The sequence below is a fragment of the Suricata suricatta genome, chromosome 7, assembly GCF_006229205.1.
Source record: "Suricata suricatta isolate VVHF042 chromosome 7, meerkat_22Aug2017_6uvM2_HiC, whole genome shotgun sequence".
NCBI lineage: Eukaryota > Metazoa > Chordata > Mammalia > Carnivora > Herpestidae > Suricata > Suricata suricatta.
Window position 1 is genome coordinate 113,459,108 of NC_043706.1, and position 16,944 is coordinate 113,476,051.

Sequence of the window (16,944 nt, forward strand, 5' to 3'; positions counted from 1 at the left end):
AGGTACCTAGATATTTGTGGTAGGTGGGGGATGGGGATGGTTCCTGGGACCCACTGTATGACGTCAAATTAACAGTTCGTTCACACATAAGAACTGATGAACCATATTAATGTTGATATTAAATTATTCTAGTAGGTAGAAAAAAATTTGTTTTGCCACAAAGGAGTTTACTCCTCTCTTTTTTTGACCACAAAAATAAATTTTATCTTTACATTAGGTTGATATCAGAGAGCTCAGATAATATAAACAAAAATCGAACCAACGGCACATACAGTGGATTAATGGTGTTACGGTTCTTAGAGTGTGGAATCACTTACTTGAAATTTGTTGAAATTTAAGTCTGTTCTTTTAGGGACTGTATTTGGTGGGCCTAACAGAATTTCTCATTGCCTTTCTTTTATATTTTTAGTATTATCCTAAGAAATTGATTGAAGATATTCTGGGGAGATTTCTAAAATAATAGTGTCAAAGACAAAGGTTAATCTGTCACTTTAAGTAGGTGTGATATTAAATAACCCAAGTACATTATCAAGAATTTCCTGCACACATTGGGAATATTTTTTGTGTGTACCTTTGTTGAAATATCAGAAGATAGTTTGTGTACCTTTCAGTGCCATGTTGAGCTGCCATTTTTAACTATGCTTCAGGTAGAAGGAAACTAGCCATTTATCTTAGAGGTCACTCTGGAGACAGATACATTCATTCAAGTCATAGGCAGGAGAAAAATACATAACTTTAATCTTAAGATGCCTCCTGTTAATTAAGTTGAATTAAGTCTGTTGAAAGTGGGAATACAAATAAGGTCTTACTGGAATGAAGACACACGGGTTTTGAATTGCTGCATACTTGCAGGGCTCTGTGATGAACCTTCTAGTAGGATCTTCTTGAGCTACCATGGATAGTCTGAGGATACTTTGTGGAAATCATAAGGTGGAGGCTGGAATTCAGGACAGATCTGGAAGATTGGTTTATAAATTTCTTTGCTTTTTTGGTTGATTGGCTAGTAATTGTAGATAGTATTTGTCCCATAGGCTGGATATTTTGTCATTGACCAGGTTTGTCAAGTAAAGTGGTTGGAGATTTTTATATGACTATTTGGATTATTCTGGAATTCTCTGCTCTTGCTTTAAATTTATTAAATTTAAATTTCTGGCCAAGGTGTGTTATGCTTATAGCAAGATAAGAACATTTTTTAAATGTACTCCCTCAGGGACTTTAACCAACAATTCACTGGACTGCCAAATACTGATCAAGCTCTTATTGTATCCCGTCAGCTGTGCCACACATTAGCAGAGTAGGGGATAACTGAGAACCTGGGACATGGTTTCTCTACTCAAGTCTGTGTCTTTAGCAGAGCAGATGCTCAATCAGTAGTTGTTGAATAAATAAATCACTAAGTAAATAATAAATAAATACTGTTCATGATTTGTAAAGAAACTAAGAAAGAAAAACCAGTAGGGCTTGGTTCTATTCTCTGCTATACCCCCATGGGCTGGAATAGCCAGGTGTATTGTGGGTCCTCAGGGTATATGTGAATGGATGACCAAATGACCATGTACTGTCCATGCAGCCAAAGTTGTTGGAATCCAGTGGAAGCACATCACTTCCACCTGAGTTGGTCAGGGAAGGCTTCATGGAGTAGTGGGATTTTAATTAGAGAAAAGGAGGGCCATCTAAAGGTAGAGGATGATGTGGAGACCCCTGAGAAGATGTTGGAAGCCGAGAGCAGAAGCACAGCCATGGTGGGTGATCGCCAAAGGAAACTTTTAGAAAGCTTAGGAAGACTAGGTTACATTTTCCTGTAGAGACAATGGTGACTAAAAGGGACATTTTAGAAATATTAATCTAGAGGTGTTATACCAGATGCGTTGAGGAGAAAACAAATTATGAAGAGCACATTAATGGGGCTTGGTGAGTAAATGGGTTGATGAGGGAAATGCAGGAATCAAAGACAGTGCCAGTCTTGTTTTGAGCTTGGTTAACTCAGATAATAGTAAAAGCATAATCAGAAACGGGAAAGTTAGAAGGGAAAATTAGCTTTTTTGTGGGGAAATTTTGGTGTTTTTTAAAAATCTCTGAGTGTTTAACATGAGCACTTCGTTGTAGGCTGAGAGAAATCTCAGAAAAAAACAGATTATGTGACCTGAGGCATCTTAGAGAGTGAGTAATGATTAGGATCAAATACAACTGGTGAATATCAATGGTGTGATGACTGATGTTATTTGAAAACTGACCATGGTAAGGAACAGCCCAGAGGAGTGCGGCCTCTGGCCTGGGCACAGAGCACAAGTGGAGTGGCAGCTGCCCTCATTCCCAGTGTTTTGGGGGTACTTAAAATGTCCCTTCATTTGGAGTGTGATTTTCCCTTTTAAGTTTGAAGAGCCATTATACAAATAGTTCCAGATAGGTAACACATTTGGAGTTATCAGTTGTACAAACACCATCTTGTAAGATTAAACTAAAATCCTTTAAGTATTTCACAGTATACTCATTCATTCTTACTAATAAGAGTAGTCTTAGATTACCCCCCAATGTGGTATTAGTAATTAATTTCTTTACCTTTCTTTTAATAATAATATCCTGATATTTATGTTGAATTACTCCTATGTAGATATCACAGAGTAGAAGCTTACTCAATTCCAAGTATATTTTGTCCTTCAAAGGTTCTATCTAGAACTTTTGATCATAGGTCTGGGGTATCAGATTGCCACTTTTGAGGGGAAAGCAATTGTAAGGCCATGCACTGGTAGCAAATCTCGATGGGTCTTTAACCTCTCTCTCATCTGCTGGATGGTGCTAGGAATGACGGTTAGAAACAGAGTTGGTCCTGGACATGTGTTAGATGGAAGTGGGGCTCAGAAGGAGGATGAGAGGCCAGTCCTCTCCCGCAGTATATGTGCTTTTGTATTTCAACCCGTTACATGTAAGTGTAGAAAACAATATCCATTTTCCAGCTCATACCCTCAGTATCTACCTGTCCCAGACCTAAGGATGCAAGTGTAACACTGGGCTCTTGCCTCCTTGAGGCCAGTGGTGAAAAATGAGTTAACCTTAATGTAGTGAGCATTCTAGTTACTTCTTTTTCTTTCCCAGTTTGTTGAGCTATAATTGACATATAACATTGTGTAAATCTAAGGTATAGAATATGATGCTTTGATATACATATTTATTGCAAAATATTTGCCACAGAGACCTTAGTTAACATCCTTTACACTTATCTAATTATATTTTGTTGTTGTTGTTGTTGTAGTGAGAACATTAAAGCTCTACTCTCATAGCAACTATTCATGTATATGATACAGATTGGTATCTGTAGCTACTGTGCTTCCGTTAGATCCTCAGAACTTATTCATCTTGTAACTAAAAGTCTCTGACCAAGATTCCTCATTTTCCTGCCCCTGCTTAGTCCTTGGCAGCCACCATTCTATTCTCTGTTTTTTTGAGTTCAGTGTTTTTAGATTTCACATGTAAATGAGATCACACAGTATTTCCTTCTCTGCCTTCTTTCACTTAGCGCAATGCCCTCATGCCCCATCCTATTGTCACAAATGGCAGGATTGCTATCTTTTTATGGCTGAATAATATTTCATTTTATATAAATACCACATTTCCTTTATCCATTCATCATTGTACACTTAGGTTGTGTTCATGTCTTGGCTATTGTGAAATACATTGTAATGAACATGGGAGCCCAGATATCTCTCTCAGATTGTGATTTCATCTTCTTCAGATATATACCTAGAAGTAGGATTACCGGATCATATGGTAACTACAATTTTAAGTTTTTGAGAAACCTCCATACTGTTTTCCACAGTGGCTACACCAGTTTGCATTCCTGTCAACAGTGCTCAAGGGTTCCCTTTTCTCCACTCCTCACCAGCATTTGTTGTCTCTTGTGTTTTTGATAATAACCATTTTACAAGTGTGGGGTGATATCTCACTGTGGTTTTGATTCACATGTTCCTGATGATTAGTGATATTGAGCCCCTTTTCATGTACTTGTTGAACATTTTTCTGTCTTATTTGGAAAAAAAAAATGTCTATTCAGGTCCTCTTCCCATTTTTAAATTGGATTTGTGTTTTTGCTATTGAGTTGTAGGAGTTCCTTGTATATTTTGAATATTAAACCTTTATCAAATATATGACTTGCAAATAGATTGCCCTTTCATTTTATTGTCTGGTTTTTTTTGGTGTGTGGAAGATTTTTTAGTTTGATATAAGCTCACTTGCTGATTTTTACTTTCATTGTTTGTTCCTTGGTGTCATCTCTAAAAAAAAAAATCATTGCCAAAATCAGTGTCAAGGAACTTTTTTTCCTCTGATTTCTTCTCAAAGTTTTTTGGTTTCAGGTCTTATGTTTATGTCCTTATTCCATTTTGAGTTAATTCCTGTGAGTGTGTGTAAGGAAGATAGGGGTCCAGTTTCATACTTTTGCATGTCGATGTCCAGTTGTTCCATCACCACTTATTGAAGAGGCTGTCCTTTCCCCATTATGTTTTCTTGGCTCTGTTGTCAAATATTAGTTGAGCATATATGCATGAGTTTATTTATGATCTAGATTCTGTTCAGTTGGTCTATGTGTCTGTTTTAATGTAATCATACTGTTTTGATTACTGCTGGATGTTCTGTATATGTCTGTTAGGTCCATTTGTCCAAAGTATAGTTCAAATCTAATGCTTCCTTTCTGTTTTTCTATGTGCATGATCTATTCATTATTGAAAGTGGAATATTGAAGTCACCTAGGATTATTATATTACTGTCTGTCACTCACTTGAGATCTGTTAGTATTTGTTTACCATATTTGGGTACTCCATTGTCTTTGCCTCCAGTCATCTGCCTTCTTGGGTCCACAGCTTGGTGGAAGGAGATGAAGGAATGAATGGGCATAAGAGATGAGTCCCTTGCTCTTTTCCTTCTGTTAATGGAGACACAGAAGAGTGAGTGGGAAATGTATATCATAGGAATAGATGAGAACCAGCCCTTCTAAAGTAAAATGAAAGGTAGAATAATTAAACCTTGATGATCACTAGCAGGGAAATAAAATGGCTCTAAAATATTAACATCTAGTAATTCATTATCATCATCCTAACTCTTGAAGAGTTTCTTATTTCTGAAATTTCAATGATTTCCTAGCAGTAGTAGCTTCCTTTGTCTTCATAGGATTGATGAGAGTTTATTAACAACCAGTCTGTGGGCCAAACATTTAAACAATTAGTGATCCTAAGTAGTTATTTGATTGGGAAACCTTGATCACCTGACATTTAGCAGTGGCGAAGGAAAAGCAGACTCAGATCTAGTTGGTGAATTCATGTGTCTGAGGTTTCAGGTGGTGGGCACATTGACTTTAATAGTAGCAAATAGCCATGGATGAAAGAAGAACAAAAATTCCATGTAGAAATAAGGTTCCAGCATTGCTAGGTAGAATATTTTTGGGGTGGGGTTAATGAACTACTTTTCAAACTGACATCTCCAGGCATAGGCAGTCTCCTGTTTCTGCAAATACCTAAAGAAAAGCCACACCAGTGTTCTTGGATTTACAGATACAGTTTACCAGGTTGAAGGACACTTGCTCTTTTTAACTAACCGAACTAGCCGGCCCCTGCATGCCAAGTTTCTATGACAATATGACCTCAGTGACCTCTCTTCTCTATTGTGGAATGTAGGTGATAAGAATGGAGGTGAGCCTGATGATGCGGAACTGGTAAGGCTCAGTAAGAGGCTGGTGGAGAACGCAGTGCTCAAGGCTGTCCAGCAGTATCTGGAAGAAACACAGAACAAAAGCAAACCAGGGGATGGGAGCTCTGTGAAAACTCAAGAGGCTGATAGGAATGGCAATGACAGTGACAACAACAGGAAATGAGACCCCAGTGCAGGCAGGCCCCCCTGCTGCTCTGTGAGAAGCATCCGGCTCCCCTCTGCTGAGTCAACGGACTACTTTGCATTGTGCTGTTTAAGTGTCTCTTGTCCAAACTGTGGAGATTGCCTAATACTTTCATGATCAATGTGTTTGCTTTTCGGAAGCACAACAGAAGAGAATGGAGTGCTGGGGCTAGCAGAGGAAATTCACTTATGAAGGAAGAATGGCCCGAATTTCACTTGCCTTCAGCCATAGCCGAGGGAGACGGGACTTTGGGTTATGCCTCATGGACTCAAATTAAAGGCCTTGGAAGGGGCCTTGCCATCAATGGAATACTGCCATTTATATTGCTTAGCAGGGCATTTGACCACTTAACCTGAGGCCAAAACGCACACACAGCTAACAAGTGCTAAATTTAAAATTACCACTGTTGAAATTGTTTTCCGCACTGTTAGTCCATAATGTCTAACATTTGTCCTATGTCCGCTGTGGCTATGCAGTGAATTTCATTTACCGTAAATTTGTTTCATGTAAAGTATATATTTTTGGCAAAATGCAACCTTTTCTATAACATGTGGGCAACATTTTAAAGGTTTCTTTTAACCTTCTTTTGATAAGTCTGTGTGCCATATTTAATAGTTTTCATTGGCCTTTGTATGTAAAATGTATTATATAATTTTTTTTTTCCACAGGCAAGAAACCTATTGGATTCCGGGAGTTAATTAATGAAGCTTTGCGTCGAGAAAGGATGGGTCTGAAGTCCAAAGTGAAACAGTTAAAGGAACTTTTATTAAAGCCTGAGACTCAGGCCAGGATTAGGATGGAGCTTTTTGAAGGAAGATTTGTTAACAACAATAATCAAGGAGACCAGGTTGATTTCGGTGCAACTTTGACATAAGCGCTATGTTGTTATCACGGTACCGCAGTCAATGAAACCTTTTCAGATGATTTCATAGGTCTTTGGTAAATACCAAAGGGGTGTTCTGATAGGGTCCACACAACAGCAAACCAACATTTGGTAAGGAATGAACAATTTCCTGCCAAAGAAAATGGATTCTGCCCTGTTATGTTTTAAGTTCAACTTGTGTTCTCGTATGTTTCTGTAATATAAAGAGTTATTTTATAGAAAGGAGTTATTAATTAGCTGTTGTGAGATGTTCCTTGGGTTCTCACAGATAAAATATATGGACTGTGAAAAATCATTTACATACAAAAAATACAGTATTTTAAAGATCACTTGCCTTTTGTTGATGTGATTTTTGTTGTCATTAGATCAGAAGTAGAATTGTACACACATGTCTGTATCTCGTGTTACTTTTAATGTGAATTTGAATGTTTATTGAACATTAGTACTTGAATGAACATTTATAAGTGTAATTATTACAATTACTGGTTAAGAATGTTTTATAATATCCATATGTATTATTTTTCAATGATCAAAGTACAGTTTGCTTTTTCATTTCTTAATGAATAAATGTTTGGGATTTTTATTTTCTACTTTTCTGAAGATAAGCCCTAGGTCCTACTGTATCCCTTATAATCTGAATTTGTTTGCACTGGTTCATTTTTAAAGAAAATTCTTGAAAAATTTCCCCCATAAGATAATCATTGGTAACAGCTTTTTCTATAGTCCTTGTAAAATGGCTGCTACTAAGAGATTATGTTGGAGAGGAAATTATTGGAGATCAAATATGTAATCATTTCAAATACAAAATCCAGCTTACTCATGGATTTTAGCTATTTTTTCACTGGGTAAATTCTACATTTATTTATAAATGAGTTTATGCATTTTCATGCCTCTTAATAAATGTATTGTTTTCCCTTGTTGCCTCTCTTCCCTTTTTTTCTCATTCTTGGAAGTTGTTAGATCTGTGTCGGTCAAGTGAAGTCATAAACGGGAGCTCTGATTGTGTTAGTGTTTTTTCACCTTTATTTATGTCCTCATCCTTCATGCTAAGACAGCACTGTTGCCAGAGGACCTTTAGCTTTAGATTTTTAAATCACCTCAAATCAGTCAGCCTCACAGAGAATTAACAGAAAGTGAAATCCAAAGAAAATCTAAATAGCGTCTCACAAACTGCTAATTATGTGTCAGTGAAATGACAGCAGGAGTGAAGATGAAAGGAGCAGAACCTTCCAGATGCAGAGAGCTGCTAACCATGAAATCCCTTGGTGGTGTAGAGGGCTTTCCTTAAATAAATCTTTAGGAAAGGAAGCAAAGATATTTTGGGACTTACCTTGTTTTTCAAATGAAGAAACAGACTCAAGGAGGCTGAGTACCTTGTCCAAGGCCAATGCTATTAGGGAACTGGGCCTGAAGTACACCCAAGGGCTCCATCTCAACATTCCAGAGCTGTTTTCACTGTTCCATTAATTTTGTTACAGTATTTCAGGAGAAATAGCTCTTCTCAGCCTATTTCCATAAATATCTTTATTCTCAAGGAGCTGCTCCAATCTTTCCAAACAACATGAAAGGCTCAAATAGTACTTTTTGCAATCTGGGGTTACAGGTCTTACTTTAGTTAAGAATCATTACTTCGATTGGTTAGATACCTGTGTGCCAGGTGATTCAGGCACGCTATTACACTTCTTCCTTTCAGACCCTCCTAGGAAGTTACGAGGACTGCTTTACAGATTAGGAAACTAGGAACTCCAAGCGCCTGGGTGGCTCAGCCTGTAAAGCATCTGACTTCGGTCCTTGAGTTTCAGTTCTGCTTCGGGCTTTGTGCTGACAGCTCAGGGTCTGGAGCCTGCTTCAAATTCTGTGTCTCCCTTTCTCTACTGCTCCCCCGCTTCTGCTCTCTCTCTGTCTCTCTCTCTCTCTATCTCACACACATGCACACGCGCGTGCACACACACACACACACACACACACACACACACACACTTTCTCTCTCTCTGAAATAAATAAACATTAAAAAAAAAGTCCATTAAGGAAACTAGGAAACTGGAGCTGTAATGGTTAAATGGCTATAAAGCTAAATGGCTATTTATAAAGCTCATAAAAGGTAGGGCTAAATTTAGACTTGGTCTTCTACTTCAAAGCCTTAGTCTTTCTACAATGCAACACTTCCTCTCTCTACCAAGTACAATACATTTCACAAGTTAAGGATGGGTAACAAAGGGGGTCACTTTCTTTTGACTCAGCCAGCTCCTTTGTAGCCCTGAAGTTGTATGAATGTACATGAGAGCTGTCAGTTGATGTGATGGACCTGGAGGGGGGCACAAAAAACCCCAGACAGTTAATTTAGGGATTAACGATTCTAATCCTTATCAGTGAAATCTTCACTTAGTCAGGTTTACAAAGATAATGGAAAATATACAATAAAACATACTTTCTACATGGTTCCATTCTAAAAACCGACTAAGAATAGCAAAACTGTCAATTTGAGATCTGAAATACTCAAAAGAACTTTCCCCCACTGATCAGACTCAGAATAATCTCTCGCTGGATTTTACCACCAAAATATGTTGTCCTAAAATGGTAGTGTGTGTCATGTAGCCTTGTGTTCTGACAGGAAGGCTACATGGTTGGTGAAAGAGCCCCAGTTTGGTCCAGCAGGTGGATTGTGGTTTCTAGACCTTCCGCCACTGAACAGCTATCTCGAGCAAATAAAATAAAACAGCTCGTTTTTCTGAGCCTCTGTTGCCAATTTAGAATCAAACACAATTTGACCAGGTGACTTCCAGGGATCCTAGACTCTGTGACTGTTCCACAATGATGCTCATGCTGGTACCACTGTCTCAGTAGGCCACCCTTGTGTGCCATTGTGACTGGGCAACTCTGAGTGTATTCGTTGTTAATAAGATGCTTAGCGTTATGTTCTGTTCCATTTGTGTTGGTTCTCAGCTTGAGGCAGGGAAACTGCAATGGCACACACTTTACATGTAGAACAAAATTCCAACATTTTACAATCACTGGAAGAATAGCAGATCCTATATGAATATTTTAAGAGATATTAAAAATAACATTTTTTAATATTTATTTTGAAAGAGCATGTGAGTGGGGGAGGGGCAGAAAGAGAGGGAGAGAGAGAATCCCAAGCAGGCTCCATGCTTTCAGCACAGAGCCCAACTCGGGGCTCAATCCCATGAACCGTGAGATTATGACCTGAGCCAAAGTCAAGAATCAGACACTTAACAAACTGAGCCACCCAGGTGCCCCAAAAAGTAGTTATTTTCAACAGCAGGACAAGATTCGGTCAGCTTTGAATGTGGTCCTATTTATAGAATCATATTATTATATTAATCTATTTCTTAGTCTAGAGTAACTATCATCCTTTGAGATATATAGATTTATATAGAAAGCATACTTGCGATTCAACCTGTTCACTCCAAAACCCCAAATGTACCTCTACCCAGGAATTCTAGAAGCCAGATATTCTCCTAAGGAGGTAAATAAAGCAGTTTTAACTTCTTATTCCAGACATAATTTCAGACCTATGACTAACACCTCTGCACTTAATCACAGATACATAAACCAGCTACCATATTATCTTAACAAATTCAGATTTATTTCATTATATAATTAAAGACAACAAACCTCTAGAATCTCTAAACATGAATGGATAATCTATTGTCATCCATTGTCTCCCTCATGTTCAAAACTCTTCTATAATAATATTATATGCTTGAACAAATTTTAGATTTGTTTAGATTTTTGAATTTCAATTTTTCTCACATAAAGAGAATCCACATAAAAAATAAATAGACCCAGTGTACTTAAAAAAAAAAAAAAGCTCTTAAGTCCCTACATGAATTTGATGGTACCACACATGCAAACAAGACAAAGCCTTGGATTATTTCATTCACAGTGAAAATGAATACTAGAGAAATTCACTTTGACTCAGTGAATTTAAAATTCTGACACTAGCTACAGCACTTTTCCCCCTGGATCACTGTTCCAGGAATAAAAAGGTAATTTGAGAGCTGAAGGGAGGTGCTATAATCATCACTAGTGTAATCTATTAAGTGCTACTGATAAATTGAAGCCCCTTGGGATGATCTTAAGATGTAAATGCAGTAGTTATTCCTCTGCATATTTAGTTATTAGTCACTTATTGGAAGATTGTTAAGTTGTGTTATAGCATCAAAGATAGGAATAACACAACTGAGAAATCAATGCATGCTTTCTAAGAAGCTTGTGTTACTTCCCCTTTAGTGGTTCAAGTCATTTCTGAAAAACCACTGTCCTGTGACCCTACCCTATGTACTTATGTGTTTTACAGTATTCTCTGACCCATCTGTTGCGGTCCTGTCAACATAAGCAGCTGTGTGACGGATGGGCTCTTGTTCTTAAGTAATCTTAGAGCAAATTGGCACAACTCTTCAGATTATTCACCACATTTCCTACCAAAAACCATGTGGACACAAAGTCACCATGATTATGTCTTTGAATCAAAGTTCATTGTCCTTTCTTCGCTTATTTTTAAATCACATGAATGGTATCTTACCCATAATTGAAAAAAAAATTTTTGTAAATGCTCATGTGGGTTATATAGAGCTGTAGGCGGTGAGAGAACAAAGAAGAACAAGTCTTACAGCTGGACAGGAGTGACGGTGCTGAGAAGGGAAACAAAAGTGATATGTATGCACCAATCCAAAAAATATCTGATATGGTAATTGAGGTAGAGAAAATAGAATGAATATGTAACAGTGCAGAGAAACTAAGTATATCTTTTTAAGACTCTGGAAGGCAAATTTGGAAGCTATTTTTGTCAGGTTCATGCTTGAGAAATATCTTTATGGAGGGGTGTGTGATAAGGACTTTTGATGATTTCATGGATATTTGTCACACCTAGTGACTTCTCAGCATCTTCTGAACACCTTCCTAATTTGGGGGAACTTCCTACCTTGGGAGCCCTGTTTCCCCAGAGTAGAGGCCCTGAGATACAGCCCAGGAGCTCACCTTCTCAGCCTTCTTTGTCACTGGGGTTCAGACATGTGACCTGGGCTCCACCAAGCAAGAGGGTGACTCCACATGGAATCCATCCATTCTGGTGAGTGTGTTGGAGAGATATCCAGCCCTCAGAAACAGTAGTGGCAAAGGTGCTACCTGGGGGACCCCACCTTCTGTGTAGGAAGTACACAGTGCAGAGGGTAGTGGCCACAGGGTTCCCCTGGAGCAGCTGGTGTAATGGAGCACTTTTCCTGCTGCTTGGCCACCCAGCCCGATTCTCTGGACCTTCTGGGGATTCTGTGAACTACTGAATATCTTTAACTATAAAGTTCCTTTTCCACTTAAACTGGCGAGAGTTGGTTCTGTTGCTTACAACTAAAAATCCTGATTAATACCAGCTACACTCCACCAAATCAGTGTTTCAACACAAAGCACAGCTGGCATTTTGAATTGGACACTTCTCTGTCGAGTGGGAACTTACCATTCCTGATTTCCAGGCAGTAAATGTCAATAGCAGACTTCAGTTACTGTGACAACTTAATGTGCCCCACACATTTCCCAGTCCCCTCCAATGGGGCAACATAACCTCCATTTGGAGGGCACACTACTGAACAGTGCCTTCCTAGCCACATGAAAGAGTTAGTGGTCTAGGGCGCCTGGGTGGCTCAGTGGGGCTAGTCCGACTTCAGCTTGGGGCATGATCTCACGGTGCAGCTTATGGGTTTGAGCTCTGCATCAAACTCTGTGCAGACAGCATGGAGTCTGCTTCAATCTTCTCTCTCTCTGCTCCTCTCTTAAAAATAAACATTAAAAAAAAAAAGAATCAGTGCTCCTTTTCATGGCCATTTTTACAGGTCATTTAGGCCTTGAAGAAGACATGTTCACCAGGGCTCTGGCCACACTTTATCAGGTATCTGGATGGAAATTGAAAAACAAAACCACATGCACATTTTATGTGACATGGATCAAAATGCCTACTTACCGTGCATGGCAAATGGCTGGAAGGTTCAATGGTGATGGTAATGGTGTCATCGTTGAAAGAGTTTTGATGGTTCATATAAACTGGGGGAGAGATTTAGAAATTGGAAAAAGATGACCTCCAGATTCTAAAGCAATATCACATGATGGAGAATATAACAACAGGGCTGTTTCTTATTCATTTCATAAAAACACAAGTTATGTGCTTAAGAGGAAAAGTTTATAATACACAGATATAGGGATATTTTAATGTAATAAGTTAGCGATACATTAGAAGCATAGAAATGCTTTAATATATGAAAAATATTAATTTTGAGAGGCATGCTAGAAAGATTTCAGCCATAAAAATGGGAAAGAGCTATCCCTATGGGGCTTCACTGAAACCCAAAGGAAGGTGGCTCTGAGTCAAGTGACATGCGTGGAAATATACAGAAGAGTTAAATAGAGCATTCACAGCAGAGGAATGTAATAAATAGAAAGAAGAAAATGAGTACATCACATTAACTATAGATTGTAGAGGATTCAAACTTTATGTTTTAAGAGAAATGGCCAGTCTTTATTGCATTCAGAATGTCATAAAACCTATAGTGTGTTGCTTTCATAATGAAGTCTTTTTAAAAAATCAGTGAATATCCTAGATCGACCCAGAAGAAAATGATATGAATTAGGATGTTTAGCCCTGGGTGGATTGGATTATTGCAGCCAATTCTTCACCCTTCCCTTTATCCTTTTCCACGTGACTGCCTGTTTTGTGTGGCTTTACAGTTAATCCCGTCAAAAGCAGGGTTATTTCTCTGCTCTGTTGAGGCTGGGCAGCCATGTGACTTGTTTTGACCAATGGGATGTACGTGGATGGGAAGCAAGCAAAGGCTTGAAATTTGGAATCAGTAGAACACAACTGAACCGATCCTTCAGCCTGGAGCCAAGCCTGGCCCCGAGCAGTTGTGCCCCTGCAGACATGCGGGTGAGAAGGAGATGCTTGGTGTCCTATGCCACCTGCTTTCTTGTTATGCAGCATTATTTTGGCAATAGCTGACGCGGGCAGGACCTGCAAGTCAAACTGAAACAACAGAAAGCTTGAGCAAAACCGTACCCCCCACCCTCAAAATGCCACAGTATCCAGGCAAGATGTATCATTTTGGGGCTATATGAATCCCGTATCACACAGTTTAGTATTATATCATTTAGTATTTTTGCTTTTAAATAACAGACATGATATGGTTCTATGTGAATATACAGTGTTAACAGTGATGAGTTCTGAGTGGTGGGATTACAAGTGAGCTGACTTCCTATTTTGTGCATTTTGGTAATTTTTTCAAAATGTCATACCTGTAATGTATGTATTCCTGCAAATAAAATCTTAAATACTACTTCTAAATAATCTATTCCTAATCTAGTCAGCTGTCAGACAGTGTATTGGATTGCAGCTCTAAAGAAGTCCTGCAGAAAATGGCTCCTCAGAAATCGGGCCCATTCATTCCTTGTGCATTTCCCACGGGCCAGACACCGGACCGGGTACTTGGTAGGTGAAAGACCCAGCTATTGGAATGATGTATTTATTCCTTTCTTGATAATCCCTGTTTCCTCTCATCACCTACCTCATTTCTGGCACCTGAGACGACCAATCCAGAGGATGAGGGAGGCACCTGACTCCCAGGCAGGTGCTGACTGCGCTCCACAGGCCAGGGAGCAGGTGGGCTTGCCGTGGGGCTGGGAAGGGAAGAAAGCCTTGGCAAGCAGAGGTGGGAGGCTGGGGAAGGAGAACAGGCCCACTCAGAGCAGAGCCGTGTCCTCTGTGTCAGGGAGGGCCTAGCAGATCCCCCAACAGCCTGCAGAGAAAGAGGAAACTTCCATCTCGTTTTCAACCTTGCAAATGCCTGTGTGAACCGAGCCTCAGGTCCCAAGAGCATGAAGCCCCCCAGCCAAGGAAGTACTGTCGCCTCCCCTCATGTCTCCTGGCCTGACCTTCCACTGTGGGAGGGAAAGGGCAGTGAGTGAAGGCAGGGCAGGAGGATCCCCTCACTCCCACTCCCTTCCCCCCCACCCCCCCAGGGCTCTCGCCCCAAGGAGCACGGGCAGGCAAAAAGTCACGACTGGGCACTCACAGGACTGGAGACTCTGACAGCTGAAGAGAGACGTGTGTGCCACTTAAGGTGACAGGTGGAATATATATTATGCAAATGAGAAAACACAAAATCCAAAGGGCTTGCCAGGATGCTCATCCTGGTGAAGGAGATTACCTGCATCAAATAAAGTTTTAAGGGACGAGGAAGCAAAAACAAAGCTGTATTTGGATAATGTCACGAGTCCTGTTTGTTCAACAAACTGGTCACAGCAATGTGACTGAATCAGGCTTCCATCACCTCTCCCCGGGCCACATGAGAGCATCAAGTCTGGGAATGAATCGTGTGTCATGGAGGGGGTGGCCGTGCTGGTGTCCTCCCGGCCTCTTCCATGTAGCCCTGGACGGTTGGTTGGGTGAGGCTAGGACCCCTCCCACATTTGAGTTTGGGGAATCCCAGAGTAGGGTGCTCCTTTGCTTCTTTTCTGGAGGACGTGCCAGAGAGGTGGCCAGTCGAGGACAGAAGTGACACTCTTGCTGCTATCCCGGAGGTCATCTGTAAGAATCGGCAAAGTGCTGGGGCGTATTTGGGTCAGAAGAGACAGAAGAGAGCAACTGCCTCCATTGTGTGATGAGTTTTCCGAGGACCCAGAGAACCACCAGAGGTTTTCACCTAGCCCACAACGGGCAAAAACCATAGGTCACAGAAAAACATGGAAATTGGCCAAACTGTATATCATATACAGATATACAGACCTTACTAATAATTAAATAAGACAAATTAAAACACTAATGAGTTGCCTTTTTTAATCAGACTATAAAGAGTTAAGTAAAGATTTAAAAGTGTGATAACATATGAGGTTGGTGAAGTTGCATTAATCAGGAGTTCTTGAGTTGCTTTGGTAAGAATATGAATAGGTACATTTTGGAAGGGCAGTTCGGTGAAATTTGTGAAGATGAATAAACCTAAAATGTTAACCCAGAAATTAGTTTCACTTAAAATTTTTTTCTCTGATGATATTTGCCTGTGTTTGCAAATATACACGTACGAGGATGTTGCTTGTACCACAGCTAATGACGGCAACCACACACACACACAAATCACAAACTCAGTCAATATAGATCTGATGAATAAGTTGTGGTATACACCAATCATGCCACTGTTAAAAAGAATAAAATGAATATAGTTATTGTGAAATGTAAAGATAAGTAAGTACATTAAGTAAAATGCAAAGTATAAGACAATACTCATTTTCTCCCTATTCATAAGTGTGTTTTTCAAAAGGGAGTGTGTGTGTGTGTGTGTGTGTGTGTGTGTGTAGAACATATTATATGTACAGGAAAGTTCTGGAAGGATACCCAAGAAATGATTGAAGATACCTTCTTTGGAAATTATGACAAGTTCTGAAAAAGCACTGGGATTCATTTTCCATCAATGAACACTGGGAAGTGTTAGCAGCTCTTAGACCAAGGGACTCAACTGATGTCAGAGACGACAAAACTGGAAGACAGAATTCAGAAGAGGAAAGCCTTCAAGAAAAGTTCAGTCTCTGATGCAGGGAATAAATGGAGTCACCTGACCCTTGACAAGGACAAGATAGGAAGGATGGAGGGTAAATGGGAAGAGGTAGGAATACCGTGTTCTCAAGGGCAGATTTGCAGATACTAAGCATGAAGAGCCAGTGATGGTAGGTGTCCAAGGACCCTCAGGGACAGACCTACGACACACCGTGAGAGGAGTTTCTCCTCCTAAGTTTTACCTCAGGGATTTGCTATTCGTAGAGGATTTAGAGGATCTGGCACGTTAAGTGGAAGAGATGGCATGGACATCCTTATTTCCAGAAACACCAGCGAAACACAAATGCTCACCCAAGAAGGGTTTTCAGGTGGATGCATTAGACAGAGTGTGGACGTCTGAATCCACAGTCAACTGAATTGGTAAGTCCTTTCCCTCTGATTCTGAATCTGGGTTTGAAGACAACAGTACTACATGGCAATCGTGTGTGTTCAGTCATGAAGTACCGTACAAGGTTTCATAACACCTTGAAAATGACAAAGAGGTAAAAAAACTGAAGAGAGCCATAGATGATAGTCTTCTTTGAACCCTGTTCAAAGCATCATTTTTTCTTTAACTTGAAAGGCTGATTT

General features: G+C 39.7%; 2 protein-coding genes across 2 annotated transcripts in view; both read left to right on the plus strand.

Moving 5' to 3' along the window:
• Positions 1–6,643, plus strand: part of LOC115296977 (A-kinase anchor protein 7 isoforms alpha and beta) — a 33,894-nt gene extending 27,251 nt beyond the window's left edge. The window contains exon 3 of the mRNA XM_029945462.1: positions 5,664–6,643. Coding sequence (XP_029801322.1) covers positions 5,664–5,860 — 197 coding nt within the window. The 3' untranslated portion in view covers positions 5,861–6,643. The remainder of the gene's footprint in view (positions 1–5,663) is intronic.
• The window catches only part of LOC115295338 (A-kinase anchor protein 7-like), a 140,386-nt gene extending 132,702 nt beyond the window's left edge, over positions 1–7,684 (plus strand). Inside the window, exon 9 of the mRNA XM_029943226.1 lies at positions 6,550–7,684. Within this exon, the coding sequence (XP_029799086.1) occupies positions 6,550–6,755 (206 nt within the window). The 3' untranslated portion in view covers positions 6,756–7,684. The remainder of the gene's footprint in view (positions 1–6,549) is intronic.
• The last annotated feature ends 9,260 nt before the right edge of the window (positions 7,685–16,944 follow it).